The sequence below is a fragment of the Poecilia reticulata genome, chromosome 18 (genome assembly GCF_904066995.2).
Source record: "Poecilia reticulata chromosome 18, P_reticulata-male-v2, whole genome shotgun sequence".
Taxonomy (NCBI): Eukaryota; Metazoa; Chordata; class Actinopteri; order Cyprinodontiformes; family Poeciliidae; genus Poecilia; species Poecilia reticulata.
This window is the reverse complement of record NC_088847.1, coordinates 27,011,579-27,030,595: the sequence shown is the minus strand read 5'-3', so window position 1 is coordinate 27,030,595 and position 19,017 is coordinate 27,011,579. Positions and strand designations below refer to the sequence as shown.

The window sequence follows — 19,017 nt, the reverse complement described above, 5'->3', positions numbered from 1 at the left end:
CCAATAAATATTGTTTGAGTTTTTCCACTGTGATCTCGTTTCACCGATTTAAAAAAAACTAAAATGTTTTACTTTCCCACATGTTTTAGCAATCATACTCTGCCATTGGTTCCTCTCCTGCTGGACCTGAAGGAAAAATGGCTGCTGAAGGGATTGGCTCCCTGGTTCTGTTTGCCGTGCAGCGCAGTCTCACCTCTGCTGCATCTGCACCGAACACGGAAACAGCTCAGATGTTCTCAGAGCTCCACATGAGACACGCTGAGCCTCGAGAGTCAGTTTATTTACTGTTAAAACTGGAAAGCTTTCATGTTTAAGCTTTATTTAGACCATCACTTTTAAAAAAGAAACTTTTAAAAAAGCTGTACAATCAGAAAACATTGCATTGTTGGAAATTCACAACGATTAAGAACCTAAATTATATTTTCTAGTAGATTTATATATATATCCATATAGAACATAAACTAAAAGTATGTTAATGTTGATGTTGTACCTGATTAATCTTTTGACCTTTTAGTAAAGTGAGATAATTGATGCTTATGAAAATGACTCCCAGCTGAAATGAGAGGTTAGCCATCATCTCCTTTGTTCCAGATACATTTATGTTGTGCTGTTTGTGAAACATGCAAAGCAGAATAATAGGTCTTTCACAGATATGCATGCTGTAGCTTTTGAACATCCATCCACCCATCCATCCATTTTCTTACACCCTTGTCCCTCAGTGGGGTCGGGAGGGTTGCTGGTGCCTCTCCAGTTGACGTTCCGGGCGAGAGGCGGGGTCACCTGGACAGGTCACCAGTCTGTCACAGACTTTTGAACATGCAAATGGAAAATAAATCTTGCGTATTGTTATCTGATATTAACAAATATAGCATCACTTTTCATAGTCTGGTTTGATGCAAATGACCAAATCAAAAGACTGATAAGTATGTTTACGTTTGCATTGTTATGCCTGTGTTGTTTATTTGTGTGTTTTTACCTCGACTTTTCTCTGTGATGTTAGAGGATCTGTTTTGGACCTTTGACTGCAGCAGAGTTTTTCTTGAGGTCAGGAAAATGAAAATATGAATGAGAGGCTGTGAAGATCACCTGCAAGTCGGCAAATGATCCAGAGCAACAAAATGTGTTTGAATAACCAAGTTCTGAATCTCTTTTTATCTTAATGTTACATATTAAACATTTGGTATTCAAAAACAGAAGAAAATAGCAAAAATTATTCAAAATTTCCCTTTAAATTATATGTTCATTATAAGATAAACCAAAACAAGAGACACCAAGAGGAACCAATGTTTTATTTCAGTGTTGAGTGTGTGTGAATATCCAGAGATGGGCCTTAAACATGAACAGACATGACAGACAGTAGTTACAAAGAGAGTAAGCAGGCAATAACAGTACATGAAGCTGGTTACAGTCCGGGCTTTCATCGTGAAATTAAACAATCACTTTCATAACGTTATCAAACGTATTTCTGTTACGGACCTGATTCATCTTATAGGATATTTCAACTCAAGTAGGTGAAAGAAATTCCATCATTTTACTCACATTCATTATTTACACATAATAAGGCTGAATATCCAGCAAACAGGGTTTAAATTAGGAAATAACCTAATTTGAACTCCATTGATGAGAAAATAACTCATTCCAGCTCAATGAGAGACAAAAAAAACTCTCAGACATAGCAGCACTTTTGCTAACAATCAGAAAATCCAGTTACACAAACTTACAATCAGCACAAAATAGAAAAAGAAACAACAGATTGATGAGAACTATAATTTTAATCTACTTATTCTGTTAAACATGCAACTGTTGGATGGCTACAGTAAATCTGGCGCGAGTGGACTGAAGACACAAGCTAGTTAGCATTTAAAAGAGACTGAATGAGTTTTAATTAAAAGCTTGACAACATAAATTTTATCCAGTGAGCTGTAGTAAGTGTTTAACCTATGGTTAACTAGCTAATATTAGCTAGCTACCTAGTTTTAACTAGCTAATTTGCATGTTTAGCTAGCTAGTTTTAGCCAAGTTAAAACTAGCATGCTGGCTAGCTAGTTAGCTAGAGAACCAATGGTCACTGTTTTCAAACTGGCTAACTTTTGTATTTTTCCTTTAAGACGTGAAAACTTTATTTTTGAAATTAAATAAATAAGACTGTAATCATTCCAACCACAACAGGCGAAGCAATCGCATTTTGTTTCAGACAACTTGATGAAATGTATAAAAAAACAATATGGGCACTTAAGAAGTTCAAAGCACACGGTGGAAACAAACAATCAAACTGCAAGATAAAGAACCAAATAAATGGCAAACAATAAACGAAAGTCATTTGTCAGTGGGATCGTCAAGCCTAGATATGATTAAGAGAATAACTTCCTATTTTTGATTTATTGTGGAAACCACTGAAAGATATGACAATATTTAAAATGTTTTAGCTCAGCGTTAACATAATTTAAATGGCAGCTAACTGGTTTATGAGTTGTTGTTTATGAGTTGTTGGAAGATAATCACTGAGTCCTCGGTGCCAGTATTGATCTTCTATGCTCTGTGCTAATGAGACAGCATCTCAAGAGACATTAAAATTAAGATTGGCATCATAACTGCAGACCATTGAGAGAGGAATCGACCCCTACAATAAAAATGGATGGACATTAAAAAAAAGTCAATGCAGGAGCTGTGAATATATTGATAATTTATCATGATTGATGACTGATACAGTGTTCAGGCAGTTTATTACGGTGTTCGAGAAAATACTCTGCAATTTTGCAAAAAAAAAAGTGACTGAAATGAATTGGTTATGGTTTTAGACGTTTGGATACTGTCAGCAAAATAACCTGTTTATTTTTGTCATGGTAAGACTTTATGTGACTGGACCAGATCATTTCCTCTTAGTAGTCAATCTTTCCAGGATGTCATCTACAATCTCACGGAAAGGAAAGCAAAACCCAAAAAAACTGCAAGATCAGTGTAATTTTTGCATGCATAACACAAGTATTGATGGTGTTGTCTCCTTTAAATCCCTTTAAAATCGTCAGTGTTTTTGAAATTTCACTGCGTTAAACCATTTAGAGCAGGTTTTGGGCTATCCTCAGTACATTCTGCGGCATTCCGTCCCTGAATGGTCCACATTTGGTGCAGCCTAAATATTTCAACAGAAGGCAACATGACTTCAAAATGCTTGAATGGAAGCATACGGTGATAACAAGAGCATGCTTCTCCAACACTGAGGTATTGTTTCAACATGAAATGACGTGTGAAACTCTACAGTTTGACGTCGAAACTCGATAGAACTCTAAACTCGTTCTAGAACCGTGGACATTAACGAAAACCCAAATCTGAACATTCTGGAAGCCCCGCCTTCTCTTCACAGCTGCCAAGACAACAAGCAGAGATATACGTCAGTGATTTGAAATGTTGATTTACCCGGAAATGTTAGAAATGTTCTCACAAATATATAGGATAGATTTATAGAGCTTTTTCATTCCTCTGTGTAACACACAACCGCACACACCAGGCACAGAGACGATGCTGTGGGTGGAAACCGTTTCCAAAGTCCCATTCCACGAGTCAGACAAGCAGTTGTTTATAATGATTAATCTATTGTTCATGATCTTTAAAGGATTCAATCTTATGGGAGAAATAAACATTCCATAATTAAAACAATCCATATGTACAAACAATGTTCAACAAGCTAAAAGTGGTCCAAGGCGAAGGAATTAATCCAAATCTACCGAATGCCTCCCAACCACAGAGCCATCACTTTCAAAATGGAGGTGGGAGTATCAGCATTGGTCTGCAGTTTGCCGACTAGTAGGAGCATTGAACATGATAAAATAAAGAAATGTGGCCAGAGGGGAAAAAACTGATATAGAGTGGATCCTCTTACAAACGCTTCAGTTTTCATGGATTTTTTATTTGATGTAAATATCACAGAAAATGTGCTTATTTTTTAATATTTCTGTAAAGCATGTTTGAAGTATTCAAAAGAAAACAGAGCTTAGAGAATTTAAACATGTTGACGCATTGATACGCCAATCAATGGCGTCATTCATTAACTGGCTGTACTTTGAAGACCATGGATGTTAGCATCAGTGGTAGTGATGAGACGCTTTCCACTGCGCGTATTAATGCATATTAAGGTATATTTGATCTATTATAGTAGGTAACTATAAGAGTTTTTAGAGAGGGTCTTCGGTAGTAAAAGACGACTGAGGTCCCTAACCCTTCGTAAACTTCTGAAGTTTTCCATTCAAATTTCAGAGTTTTAATATTGATAAATTCATGCCTTTAATTTTACAGCTTTACCACTCTTCCACATTAGCGAATATCCATCATGTTTCTAGTATATATGTAAAATTAACTGCTCTGTGGCCATATTTTCATACTTCTTTAATTAAGTGAAATCGTGTGGGATTCCTTGGGTCGTTGCTCAGATAAATATCGGAGCAAGATTGTTGCTCAGATATTTATCTGTCACCTTCAGTGGAGGTGTGACATTTCCGTCACACCTCCACTGTAAGCCTGATCAGTTAAAGCTGACTGTTTCCTTAAAGACAATCTGAGCTGTAGATATGAAGCCTTAGAACAACAAACTGAGAAAAGTCAAAGCTATGGACCCCTTTTGCCTCACCAGACATTATTTTGTCTTTTACATACGATACATCAAGGCAGAACATTGTCAAACTATCAATAATTCAAATCATTCCCACCAAATTACATCTGCCTTTATGCCACTGACATTTCATCAATCCAACATTCACAACATAGATTTAATAAGCAAAGTTTCCAACAAAGGTCTTCTTCCTTTTTCGCAAACATTTATATTCAATACTTGGCTGGTCAATCTTTTCCGCTTTAGGTGAAGGCAGACATCTTTAATTAAAAACAGGAATCCGTTGCAGCAAATTACTGCAGACATACGCTTCTGGAGGGGGCAACACTTCACCTTAATATTCCACTCTGGCTTCATTCCTCCAGACCTCACCAGGATTAGACGTCTCCTCTGAAGTTCAGGTCATGTAAGGACGGAGGCCGAACGTTTTCCTTGGCATTTCTTTCCTTCGGTTAATCCATCAGGACAAGTTCATGCAATGGATAGATGGAGTTAAACGTTGTGAGCTTTAGCTTTCCGCTCTCACCACTGCCCTGCTTGTTCTCCTCTTCTTCACTAGTCTTCATCATTGTAGGTAGCGGTAGACCTTGAAGCAATGGTTACCAGAGTCGGCGACCACCACATGGCCGTCCGACGTCAGCGCCAGGCCTTGTGGGCCGTACAGGGGGTCTGCTGATGTGTTGATGTAGGACAGGAAGGAGCCGCTGCCATCAAAAACCTGAGAAAGTTCAATGAAAATGAGAAAAAAAAACTGGGGTTTGTTGCTAATATGCTGCATAAACACTATAAATCAGTGTCGTACCTGTATTCTGCTGTTGCCCCAATCAGCTACAATGATGTTCCCATTTACGTCCACAGCTACACCAGTGGGAGCGTTGAACTGGCCGTTTCCTTCCCCGTTTGAGCCAAACTTCAACACCAGCTCTCCCTCAGTGGTAAAAACCTGACAGCACAAAGGTAGCAGATTATGTTCAGTGATTGATTTGCCTCTATTAAAAACAAGGGGGTGACTGTAATCGGTTGCGTACCTTGACAGAGTGGTTATGGAAGTCTGTCACGATGATCTCATTGTTCTTGTTCACTGCTGCAAAGTGTGGACCTTCAAGACGAGAACAAGGAACCAATCATATGTCAAAATGTCTTCCCTTCGTGAAAGGATTAGTCAACAAATCAAAAGCTTCAAATGATACCTGTTCTTCAGCACTCACAAGGTGTAGAAGTGAACAATTAAAGTAAACTCCAAACATACTTAGATTTACAGGAGTTTCTAACAGATTTTAATGTACACAGCAGTTCAATGGAGAATCCGGTTTACCTGCAAACTGCTTGTCACCATTCCCCCGACTCCCAAACTTAGCAATTAGCTTGCCGGTCAGCTGGAAGATGAAGACAGTGCACGCCTTGTTGTCGACTACGATCACGTGACCATTTTGGTCCACAGACACGCCTTTTGGCCCCATGAGTCTCCCAGAGCCAAGTTTCGCCTTGGACACAGCAGATGTACCAGTTATGTCCAAAATATGCCAAACCAGCCATGATGAAAAAGAAATGCTAGTATTGAACAACTTACCTTGAACTTGCCCTCGCACGTGAAGATGCTAACCCATTTGTTATCATAGTCAGCAATGATGATGTCACCGCTCGGGTGCACAGCGACCCCAGTGGGCCGCTGCAGCTGGCCAGGAGATCGCCCACGCACCCCAAAACGACTCTTAAACTCACCTTCATTGGAGAAAATCTGAGGAGCAAATGGATTTCTGAGTTTGCAACCTGTAGCATTAAATTTACCTTTGTGAGATGTCAAGACTGGATGAAGTGAAGTTTACCTGAACACACTGATTGTTGCTGTCAGCTATCAGAATCCTGCCGCTGGAGGAGGCAGCCACTCCCTGAAGGTTGGTGAACTCACCCTTATTTCTACCCTTAGTTCCTGAACAAGAGAAGAAGAACATACCACTAAAGACCATGAAGTTGTCCATTGTGTTGCTGATTAAGGTACTAACTATTGATCCAAAGTCATTGCCTCCTGAGTCTGTGAACCCGTACCAAGCATCACCAACGTATTTACGTCCTTCTAGCACGTCTATCATTCAGATTGGTGGCCCAGATTTTCTGTTCAAGTGGAAATCATTTCTTCTCACCGATCTTGAAGATGAGGTCGTCCTCGATGGGATTCTGAGTTTTTCGTCGTGGGGTTCCCAGAGCGCTGCTGGCCCTCTTGGAGCCTTTCTTCTTCTGGCCGGGGGACTTTCCTCGCCTCTTTGTCCCGTCAGAGGAGCCTGTGGACGGGGTGGCATTGGCTGCTGAGTTAGTTGCTGTGGTGGTGGATGGAGACACCTGGAAAACCCACAGAGAAAAGAAAACAGTGGGTATTGGTGTTAATCTTAACATGTTTCATAAATGACAGGTTGAAAGTGTGGGTTAAATTTTTGGGCATCATAGAGTAAACTGAATTATTTTTCAACATTTTTCTTAATTAATGTACATATAAGAGCTGTTGCCTTGTAGCAAGAAGGTTCTGGGTTCGATTCCCGGCCCAGGTCTTTCTGCATGGAGTTTGCATGTTCTCCCTGTGCATGTGTGGGTTTTCTCCAGGTACTCCGGTTTCCTCCCACAGTCCAAAAACATGACTGTCAGGTTAATTGGTCTCTCTAAATTGCCCCTAGGTGTGAGTGTGTGTGTGCATGGTTGTGTGTCTCTGTGTTGCCCTGCGACAGACTGGCGACCTGTCCAGGGTGCCCCCGCCTCTCGCCCGAACGTTGGCTGGAGATAGGCACCAGCAACCCTCCCGACCCCACTGAGGGACAAGGGTGTAAGAAAATGGATGGATGGATGGAATGTACATATAACTAAGCATAAGTTACAAAGTTTCTATAAATCACTGATCCTATGTCACGTGGGTTAGGCCGACCCACCTCGACCTCTACCTCTGACGCCTTGGAGACGGTCAGCTTGAAGGGACTTCCTTTGATGTGCTGGTCATACAGACGGAGAGCCAGAGAGAAGTTGCCCTCTTTGGGCACCGTGTAGATGAACTCATATGTACCGTTCTTGTGGTCCAGTATCTCGCCATCAACAATGCTGCCGTCGGGGGTGAAAACCTGCATTAACACACGTTTTACTGAATTTTCTGAAACGTTCTCAAGAAAATAAAGTCATGCAGTTAATTTGTAGACTGATTTATCCCTTCGCAGTTGCTATAATTGTGTTACACCAGGAAATAAGAAGTATTATTTGATATATAGAGATGGACACATCTGCTGAAGTTCAAATAATTATTAGATTTTCCCTCTGTCTGTATTTTTTTAAAACGCTGAATCAAACCTCAGCTGATAAGATGGCATTGCCAGTCTTGCAGGCTCCCCCTGACTTGTCTCTTGTTACTATAGTAACTGAAGCAGGATGTCCCACAATGCACTGCTCCAAGCCGGTGCCCATGGCTTCGCTCTGACTTGCCACAGCGCTAAAGAAGAAAATCAGGATTAGAGCAGGGTATGCTACAGGATAATCAGCGTTTCGCTGTTCTGTTTGTCTCGTCACCTGGTTGTAACTATGGTCCCCAAGTTGTGAATGGACTTCCTCAGTCCGTCTGTCTCCATCACCAGGTCCAGCTGGTCGTTCTCCTCCGGCTGGCACGGCATTCTCAGAATAGCCAGCTCCTTCAGCCTCTCCTCCAGCTCATGCTCCACCTCCAGGGTCGCCACGCTCGCCTCCTCAGCCAGAGCTTCCTCCGTCTGGGTGCAGGTGGTCGTGATGTCCCCGTCTCCACGTGTGAGGTTGTCTATCTGGGCTTGGAGGACCTAAAGACAGGTGGATCATTCTTCAATACTTCCAAGTCTCTCTTCCTGCAAAGTCAGAGCCCTGTCCAAATGACTGGCAAATACTCTCTGTTACATCTGTCTGCACCTTTTGTTTGAGCCCATATGTGACTTCGAGCTCCATGAGAAGGACGCTCTTCCGAACATCCAGCTGCTTGTGCAGGTCCTCGAAGCTGGACTGGATGTCCTCTTCGATGGAAGCTCTCTGGTTGTTCAGCTGCTGGAGAATCTCCGAAACGAGGGACAGAGCATCTGAAATCTGGGGCAGCCTGCAGAGGAGAAGGGAAAAGGATAGTTTCATACTTAACTGTTCTTGTTTTTGTCCATTTCATGTTTTTCATTCTTAAACAAACTTAAATTGTGTGCCCTTCATGTGTTGTGTTTCCCCACATGGCCACCAGATGTCAGCGTTTTCCCATTTGCTGCTCAGTGGAGGCCAAAACCACCACGCTGTGTTTCAGTTTCCTGGGAAGTGGGAACTCAGAACTGGATTTTACATCAGATTCAAGGTAAAACAGTTGTAAATAAGAAGTTGGATTTCCAATATGGCGGCGTCCATAGACACTGTTTGCAGTAGCCCTTACAAACATCATTTTAATCTTTAATTTCCTCTAGCAAACATCATTTTAATTAGTTCAGCTCAGAGTTGCAGGCGATACATTTAACAATGATTTTAGACTCACTTTTACACGTGTGTCTTGTAAAATAAACATCTTCCGGCCACATCTTCCTACTATTGATGTGTGGAGCGGCCATATTGAATCATAAAGTCAGCCTTACAAGTCATAACTGAGGGAAGTTGGGGATGCTCCAGTTTCCCAGAGGGAAATCCCAGTTCGTGGGGCGTTCCAGTGGATTTTTCTGACTGGAAAGTCAGATTTGAGCTCTTATGAGTACAACTGGATCACAGCATCAGTCCTAAAGGGCCAGTATCCTGCATGTTTTAGTTCTTGTTACCAGCACCAGAGGCATGCTAACAACCAGGGAGAGAGCTGAAACATGCAAGATACCTCCTACTGGAGTTTGGTCACCCCTACTGTAGCTGTACCTCATTTATATTATTTCCTTTTCCTGTTTTAGATCTCAACAGAAATATTAGCATATAAATGTTCATGCATGGTCTTCGGGGTTTCTCTGCTGGTACCTGTTCTGGACCGCCCCGAGTCTCTCCTGCAGCCGGCTCCGGTGCTGCTCCAGGGCCTGGATGAGCGCCACCTTGGGGTGATCCTCATGGGCCGGTAAGCAGTCCTCACACAGGGCACACTCACAGGCCGAGCAGTACAGGTCAGCCACCTGCAGGCAGGTTATATGCAAACAAAATAAATTAAAAACAAACAAAGCAAAGGAAAAGTAGTAAAGTCTATTTGCACGTTCAAAGCAGTGGGTAGAAGTGTGAACTTATTTTTACACCCACCCCTGTCATGGAAAAAATCATTTTAGCAAGAGTCTGGATGAGAAGTAATAAGATATGTATTGAAACTTCACAAGGTGAGAACAGAAATACAGACTCAAAGGAGTCAGTCCGTCTGCTCTGACCAACATCTGACTTTCTTTTATAGGTTCTGGTCAGAGAAAAGCGACTTGATTGGACAATAGGTGTGAATCCCTGATTGTTGCATCAGGGATTCTGTGGAGCCCATTCAGATGGTCTGGCCATTTGTCTATTGTTAAGGATAGGAGGTTAATCTTTCATGCTAAAGAGAGCAGATAAGTTCTACGTTGGGGAAGAAACACTTAGATCGTCTCCAGGATCAGCGACGTCTCCTGATGGCGCCGTAGACGCCTGTAGGAGAGCAGCTTGGCCAATCTGATGATGAGATCATGCTGACACATGATCTCATTTTCAGACACAATCTAAAGCACAAAAGGGGTGAAGAGCACATTATTCCATTACAACCCCTCTTACATCTGTAGCATCCGCCAATAAAGGACTATTTATGTTGCCATTAGGATTAATATATGCATTCATTTTGTGTAATTGAACACATTATATCTATTTCACATATTTTATTATCAAGGTACACATATTATAAATCTCTGATGTAAATACTGTTGTATTTTTTGGTTTAATGTTCTTTTTTAATGTTGTTATTCTCTTCCTTTCATATTGTGTCTTTTTTAAATGTCCTGTTTGGTTCATGCTAGAGCAGGGATGGGCAACTCCAGGCCTCAGGGCCGAACTCCTGCAAGATGTGTCTCCACTTCAACACACCTGAGTCAAATAACGAGGTTAGCAGGACTCTGGAGAACCTGACCGCTCTGAGGAGGTGATTCAGCTGTTGGATTCAAGTGTGTTGGATCAGGGAGACATTAAGAGTTGTGGGACCTCGAGGACCAGGATTGCCCACCCCTGTTAGGAGTTGCACCAATTAGTCGACTAGTCGATTCTTTTCTCTGCAATGACTTTTTTCTGGGCCAGTCGACTAGTCGCAATCAGATGACAAAACAGATTTTTCCAAGGAAATGAAAGAAGATGGACTAGGTGAGCTCGTCAGAAAGCTCAAATTGTATAAAAATGTAAATAATTTAACAAAGAGAACCTGTAAATTACATTCGCTGGGCCCATCGTGCCTCTCTCGACCCGCTTCGCTCTCTCTGCCCCCTTACAGTCAGATTGCTGTCAAATAAACTAGTGCCGAAAAAAAATAAATAAATAAATAAACTACCGGAGTAATCTGCGACAACGCGTCATGATGTCAGGCATTTTTATCCCCCCAACTGATCAGCGTCACCCTCCGTATTGAAGTTTTTAACCTGGCAGCTTTAAGCTCTTATAAAAATGTGGTTTGACAACATCTGGAAACTAAGTCCAAGCTTCATCCGGAGGGTCTGATAGAGGCGACCTCTGCATGTCGGTTCAGAGCCGCTGCTGAGTCAGCAGAGCTTCCTGCTGCGCAGCAGGTGGTTTCGTTGAATTCAACTGTAACCAAACGGGATCCGTTCATAATACGTTTGGTTTGTGATGTTCCAAAAGCACCATGTGGTAATTTGACTCCTATACGAGTAACTATCCAGAGGTCATCAGCATGAGCCGATGTTTGGAAAAAAGCAAAAAAAAAAAAGTCAGACCCGGAACTTTTCTCCGCTGCTCACAAAGAATGATCTGTTTATTGCTCTTTTAATTCTGCATAATTAAAAGAGCAATTATGCAGTAAAAGCGGAAGAAGGGGAGGAGGGTGTCAATATTTGCCATGAAAATAGCTGATAAAGCCTCCAAGTAGTTGTGGAGGGTTTTTTGCGCTTACGTCATTGTGACGTCACCGCGACTAGTCGACATCGACTCCACTATTATCATGATGTAGTCGACCTTAAAAAAAATATGTAGTCGTTCCACCCCTAGTTCCTGCGTTGGTATCTGGTGTCGTCTTGAAGGAGCTCTCACCTTCCCTGCATGCTGCAGGCAGCTGTTCTTGCAGGGCGCAGCCTCCAGGACGGTGCACTCCTCACTGCTGCTATCTGGGGAGTGTTGGTGGGCCTCCATCTGCCCGCGGCAGCCTGCTGGGGGGGAACCTCCACACACGCCCCTCCCTCCGCGCCGCAGCCAGGGGAAGACGCTTCACGGTCAAGCTGAGGGCTTGTTGTTGCTTTGGTTTCTGACAGGTTCTCTATCCCGACTCTTTCTGTGTTTTACTCCATTGTACATTCAGGAGAAATTGGAGAAACACTCCAGTAGAAACTGTTGGCACATTCTGAACATAAAAAAGATCTGCACTGATCTTAGGTTTGATTGGTTTTAGTCAGTGATCCACATCAGCGTTACTCTTCTGTAGATCTGAGAGTCTTCTGTCCCACATTCCTGATTAAATATGGATTCCATGCATGTAAACCACTCTTCCAGCTCCAGATGGTTATTTGTCCAATGAAACACCAAAAAGAAGCAGGTGAGAAGCAGATTGTTTCCCTTCAGGAGTAATTTAACTATAATCAGTTCAGCTGATTTCATTTGAAGTGGACTGAGGATGAATCCACCGATTCCTGCAGGAGAAACATAGAAAACAACGACTGGAGTTAAAGATTTAGATGGAAAGACAGATAAACATGTAGAGAAATAATTAAAATCTTGACCACATGTTTCATTTGAACGGCAGACACGATCAGCGACACCAGCAGGCTGGCTCACACAGAGAAGGAATAATTTAGTCCTTTGTGTTTTTATCTGTTATCATGCTAACAGACAAAGGGTATAAAATACTACACACATTAAATTTATATTTTATTCAGTACTGCAGATAATCCCCAGACCCATTATCACCTCTAGGCCCCCTCTGCAGGCCTGAGCAGCTCTGAGGTTTCCATTAAATAACCTGAAACGCTCCTGTCTGCAGCTCCCCCAACTGGCCACCAGGTGGCAGTCTACTAATGCCTCAATCTTGATCCACTGACTATTTTGACGTGTATTTTTGCCTGTGTGGTTTGAAATTTACTTGTTTAATTTTGATGACTTGATCATTTAACAGTGAAGCACTGAAATCTTGCAATGTCTGAAAATCTGCCAGATATTCCAGCTGTCATCTTTTCATATGCTAATTAAGTAGGTGTTACAGAACAAAGCGATCAATAATCTGGCTGCCCTCCATTTCATATTTGTAGTTTTAGTCGTTTTGTGACTGACTTTAAAGCTTTCTGCCACATAGAGTATGTTGTACCATCCACGCTTTCACACAGCCAAACATTCATGTCCACCTTTAAAGTAGTTTTCCATATTTTTCTCATCATTTGTTGCCAGGTAAACTAGTTATGACTACGATTAGTAATCGATCACCTGGAGACTGATTGACCAAACGGGGATCACAACCTAAATACATGGACCAGGATGCTAAACAAAGGTTTCAGAAATGTACGCTTACAATAAACTATGTGAGATTTTTATAGTTATTTACAGTTTTAAATAAAGTGACAACGATGGTTTAAGTACACAGACGCAAAGTAGAAAGAAAAAAGGCCAAAATAAATAAATACTTTTGGTTATGAAATCTGAGCTTTAAGTTTGCAAAGGGGGAAACTGATGTGAAGTTTAATAAAAGTGACATCAGATAAGATCTGGGATTTTTGTCATGCATTATTTTTTAGCAAGCATTAATCCAGAGAGGTCTGAAAGGTTGTGCAGCTGTTTGCAGTGTCTCCTTGCATGCATTGGGTTCTCTCCAGGTACTCCGTCTTCTTCTCACTGTCCAAAATCATAACAGCGACGGTAATTCGCTAAGAGATAGACCTCAGCCTCCATGTGACCCTGAAGCAGAAGCAGGTGTGTATGATGGATGGCTGGATTATTCTCTCTATCTGTAGGATTTATTGATTTCAATCTGCTTCAATCACGGTTTCTCTCCTTCTGAATTGGCTCTACTAACTTACTGCTCACACAAAACCAATGAAGACACCTTTAAACCCCACAGCGACAGGACTTATTGCATGTATGCACTGAAGAAATGACAACAGAGCAAAGAATCAATTCTCAGACTGATGTACAGCTCCGTTATGGCGCGGCCCGCAGAGCAGGGAAAGCCTCTGCCACGGTACCATCCTCACAACGAACTTGTAAAGTCAAAAACTAATAAAGAGCTTTTAATGTAGGTCACCGAACCGACTTCAAAGTGATGGAAGAAGAGGAAAGGAGGGAGAAAGGTTGGGGTTTCCATGGCAACAGACTGCACAGAGGGAGTGGGGGTGTGGTGACACCAACCCACAAGACGAAATGGAACGAAAATGTGAAGCGGCGACGGGTTCTTTAATCCCCCTATATTTATCCTTCAGCATGTGAATGAGTTCACACTGACGCTGCAGAGCATTCTGGGTCGCCGGCTCCCCTCTTCATCAGCGACACACACATTGTGATGATGATGATGATGACGGTTAGGTGTGAACAAGAAATCTGTCTGGGCCTCAGCCAGGAGGAGATCAAACCTCTAATCAGAAAATATGTCTAAAATATGAATTTCAGCTGCAGGAAACAACTTTCATGAACCAGGTTTGGTTCCTTAGACGTGTCTGTTGATTGACTTTCTGCCAGCCAAGCAGTTTCTGCTCCAGAGTCTCTGTGAAAACACGAGGCCCGATGTTCTGGTGAATAATTCATACAGGGGAGGGGTTGCAGCTCTGCGTGATTTTGCTTGTAATCCAGTTCAAACGCCTCTGTCCCCTGAGATGTCCTGATCAGCCTCACCTCCTGCAGACAAACACACTGCTAATGTCTGAAACACACATCTGCTCAGCTCACACACACACACACACACACACACACACACACACACATCATACAGCAGAAGATTCCTCTGAAGTCTTCCAGGATGCACACCCCCACATCTCCATTCACTGATGCTCTGATGTTACAATGCAGCAAAGGATTGTGGGACGCTCTCCAGCAGTGGGTTGTGTCTGGTGACGGTCTGTGGCTGTCACGGCTCTGCAGACAATTCAAGCCCTTCTTGTTTTGGGTTTTACAAAGGAGAAACTCAGAGGGATGTTTGAGAGGAGCTGATTGTTTCATGCTCCAGAAAATGTTGCTTCAGCTTTTCTATGAAATGATTTAAAGTTTTGAATCGAGACTCACCGGAACGGATTTCCAATCTGATACTCTGGTTTTTGGAGAATCTGTGTGACCTTACGTGTTTCAAGGTCGTGAATATAGGGATGGTATCCTGCATGCTTTGGTTGTGACAAGTTCTCATTTAAGCTAGTGTTCCCTTTCTGTCATCTTGAACCAGTTAGCCCATCCTCCTCTGACATTCCATCCATCCATTTTCTTTCACCCTTGTCCCTCAGTGGGGTCGGGAGGGGTGCTGGTGCCCATCTCCAGCTAACGTTCCGGGCGAGAGGCGGGGTCACCCTGGACAGGTCGCCAGTCTGTCGCAGGGCAACACAGAGACACACAACCATGCACACACACACACACTCACACCTAGGGACAATTTGGAGAGGCCAATTAACCTAACAGTCATGTTTTTGGACTGTGGGAGGAAACCGGAGTACCCGGAGAAAACCCACGCATGCACAGGGAGAACATGCAAACTCCATGCAGAAAGACCGGGCTGGGAATCGAACCCAGAACCTTCGTGCTGCAAGGCAACAGCTCTACCAACTGCGCCACTGTGCAGCCCCTCCTCTGACATTGACGGGTTATTTTGATCCTCATTCATCGCTCTTTGGGTGTTTTTACTTTGCAAACCTGAACTTTTTACACCAATAACTACGAGACAATCAAAGTCACTTCCATCTTAGTCCTTTCTGATGCTCAGTTTGAACTTCTGCTGGTTGTCCTTTCTGCTTCTAGGTACCTGGAGGTTTTGAGTTGTTGCAACAGGATTTGCTGATTTTCTAACAGGTGGTGTACCTAATAACATAGCTGGTACTTTTGTATCTGATTTTGCATTTTCAGCCATTATTTGGACTTTTCTTTGCTGCACAGACTGGCTCACTTTCTTCCTGAAACAACTGCTTTGCTGCTGTCATCTATTGTCTCTACTTTATATGGGGTACAGCTATAAATATGGCTGTCATTCTTTGACTAAAAGCAATCAGACACACCATTTAAAGACTGCGAAACCTACTGGACCGATGCAAACTGAGGAGGCTCAACAAAAGGCTCACCAATGTGGCAGCAGAACGATAGTGGTGTAATCTGTTGGTGTGGCCTCACAGCAGCTGACTCTTACTGATAAAACTCATGAAAACACAATCAGATGGAGGTTTTCAGGTCAGCGCTGCGACATGCACACATGGATACGGCACTGGAGAAGCAGTCTGTCCTGAGAGCTTTTGTTTATTAGTGACACAGAAAAAGATAAGATGGATTTCAAGTGGCCACACAAGCATAAAATCATAATCCTCTCTGTTCTGCAGCCAGACATGATTCCAGATGCTCTTAGCGTACAACAGTGAGGCAGAACAAACATTAAACACTCCAAAATATTTATGAAAACAGCTGACCTCTGATATCTATTCACATATAGGGACGTTAATAATAATAATTGTGGCTGAGTTTTACTTTAAATGAGAGTTTAAAAGGTCAACGTTTAACTCAGAATGAGACACGTTGCGCCTCTTTATCATGATGGCATCGTCTCCTACTAGAAGCACGAAAACTCAGAGACTTTCAAACGTTTGGTACCAAACGTCTTGGATTAGAGCTGATTTCAGACTTTAGTTTAACGAATCAGTTCCACAGGTTTGTGTTTCAGGTCAGCGTTTGATTTCTAAACATAAAGACCATCCACGTCCGTGGTACGATGTGTGTTTAATTCGCTACATTAAAGCAGGCACTGACATTTCCGCTAAATGGTTTCACCTGCATGCTGGCTTGATTATCACATAAATCTCACCACATCAGCAACAGGCCAAAGGACAAGACCTTGTCTTGGGAGAAAAGGTCGCTTCTCTTCAATTAAATGTCAGGAAATGATTGAGCAAATTTCTGCAATGAGATATAAATGGGGACTGAAACGGAGCCCTGAGGGACCCCACATAACAAGCACTTTTACAAGTAAAAGAGAAAATACTTTCTCCTTCTGAAGCAAGTAACATTTTAACATCCAGTTTTTGAAAATGGGTTAATCTCTGTTTAATTTCAGGGTTTTGTTTTGTTTTTTGCAGCGATCCAGTTCATTCATGACTGAATGAGCTTCGTCTGACGAACCAGAACTCACTCAGTTAATTGAAAAACTGCTTATTTCTGTCTGGATCAGCAGACGAGGCTCCATCACCTGATTGCAAAGCTCAATAAAAACTAATTTCAGGGAAACCTGCTGGTGGAAAGTCCATAAATCAACAAAAAGAAAACACAACACACACACACACACACACACACACACACTCGGTTCATCAGATCCGTCTCCTCTGACGTTCCCACGGGATGTTCGCTTCCACTTTCTGTTTTTCTGTGTTGTAATCACTCATTCATCACGTACTGGTCCCACACTACTCTTCCTCTTCTCCCTTTCGGGGATGAAATCGATAAGAAGCTTCAGTTTTGCTGCTGTGAGTGTTGAAGGTATAAAGTATCCCAGCATCTCTGCAGTGTTTTTGGGATTTCCATGTGTGGGATTCAGAAAGAGGTTATGCACAGAATAATCTAGTTATGTGGCAATTGACTGTATGCTTTCATAGTGGCTTAACTAATAACTTTGTTTTTAATTGATAATCTTTTGTAGCTGTTTTGAAGATCTGGAAGAATCCTGAAATCTGACACTTCAAATTGAAAGCCAATCTGTAACATTTATTTTAAAAATCCACATGAGAAAAAGAAAAAAATATGTTTATATGTTTTTAAAGTTGCTTTGTCTCGTTTGTTGCCATTTTTGATTCTTTTAGTTATATTTTGAGCTGTTTCATTGCTGTGTTTCTCATGTTTTATCTCTTTCTAGTTGATTTGATTTTATTTCTACTTCAAGTTCCCTTTTTGCTTGTTCTTATCTTCTTATAACTTTTTATTCAGAGTTTCTGGCTCAACTGTTCTGTCATTTTAACATTTATTCATTAGCTGCTTTTTAGGAATCAATCTGAGTCAGTTTATGAAGCTTTTGTGCTGTTTTATCGACTTTATTTTGAATTGATTTGTCTTCTGCATCTCTTCCAAATTACAGTTATTGTTGAATTTATGATACGTCATATTTTCCCCTTTATGTTGATGTTTGTATATTTTTTGCGATATTTTCAGCCGTGTTTTTCTATTTGCGCTCATTTCCTCTCACTCAGCTGGATTTTGCAGCTTTAAACATCTTTTTTTTTGCAGAATCCGTCGATCGGTTGCATCTGATCACTGATCCATCTGAATCCTGCAGGAGCTGCATGTTCCTATAAACAGAATATGTCGCTGTGATGAGACCTCAGTTTCACTTCAGAGAAGTGACGTACCTTCTGTTTCTGTTAGCAGACAGGATGCTAGCGTGTGCGTGCAGGCCTGACAGCACACACCGAACACTCACTCACACACACACACACACACACACACTTATGTATCCACAGATAGCTGATCAGTTTGCGCTGCATTCAGTCGGTCCATCCTCATTTCCTCCATCCCTGCTCCCATCCTGCAGTCCTTTCTGCATCATCCCCCTCTCTGAGGCATGCTACAGCTGCTGCTGTCACCCCCAAACATTCCTCCACCCATCGATCACTCATCCATCCATCCACCCCTCCATCCATCCATCCATCCATCCTTCTGTCGTCAGGAAATGCATCCAGCTCTCACCCTGTTTTCCAGGCCATCAGTGGGAGCGTCTGTTTTCCAGCCTGAAGCCATCGCGTCATGATACCGTCTTGTTTGCTGCCTCTTCTCTCCTCTCCTCTCCTCCTGGTCTGTGTGTGTGTATGTGTGTGTAAGAGGGGGAGGATATCATCGTCACGGCAACACCAGCAGCTTGCAGCAGCAACAGCCGCCACCGAGGAGGAGGAGGGATGGAGGCTGTGGGGGTTAAATAATCTGCACTTTGAGCATCCAATCAGGAGCAAGATAGAGGGAAAAGGAGAGAGGGGATTGGTCCATATGTCCACATACTCTCTCTCTCAATGACACTCTTTTCATTTTAGTGTCTCTTGACCTGCAATAGTCACAAGGTTTTTCTTTCTTTCTTTTTTTTTGCAGATATAGATGGTAGCTATGTA

The 19,017-nt window shown here is 42.3% G+C and overlaps 1 protein-coding gene across 1 annotated transcript; it reads right to left on the bottom strand.

The window, feature by feature from the left end:
• Window positions 1-1,270: 1,270 nt before the first annotated feature.
• LOC103480926 (tripartite motif-containing protein 2) lies at window positions 1,271-18,809 on the bottom strand. The gene is made up of 14 exons (XM_008436125.3): window positions 18,605-18,809; window positions 11,804-12,396; window positions 9,566-9,714; window positions 8,510-8,690; window positions 8,144-8,403; window positions 7,928-8,066; window positions 7,519-7,704; window positions 6,745-6,940; window positions 6,430-6,533; window positions 6,174-6,341; window positions 5,919-6,087; window positions 5,632-5,702; window positions 5,406-5,546; window positions 1,271-5,321 (listed from the first exon to the last, which is right to left on the bottom strand). Exons 2-14 carry the CDS (start codon window positions 11,900-11,902, stop codon window positions 5,169-5,171), a joined length of 2,016 nt encoding a protein of 671 aa, XP_008434347.1. The 5' UTR covers window positions 11,903-12,396; window positions 18,605-18,809; the 3' UTR covers window positions 1,271-5,168.
• Window positions 18,810-19,017: the final 208 nt, after the last annotated feature.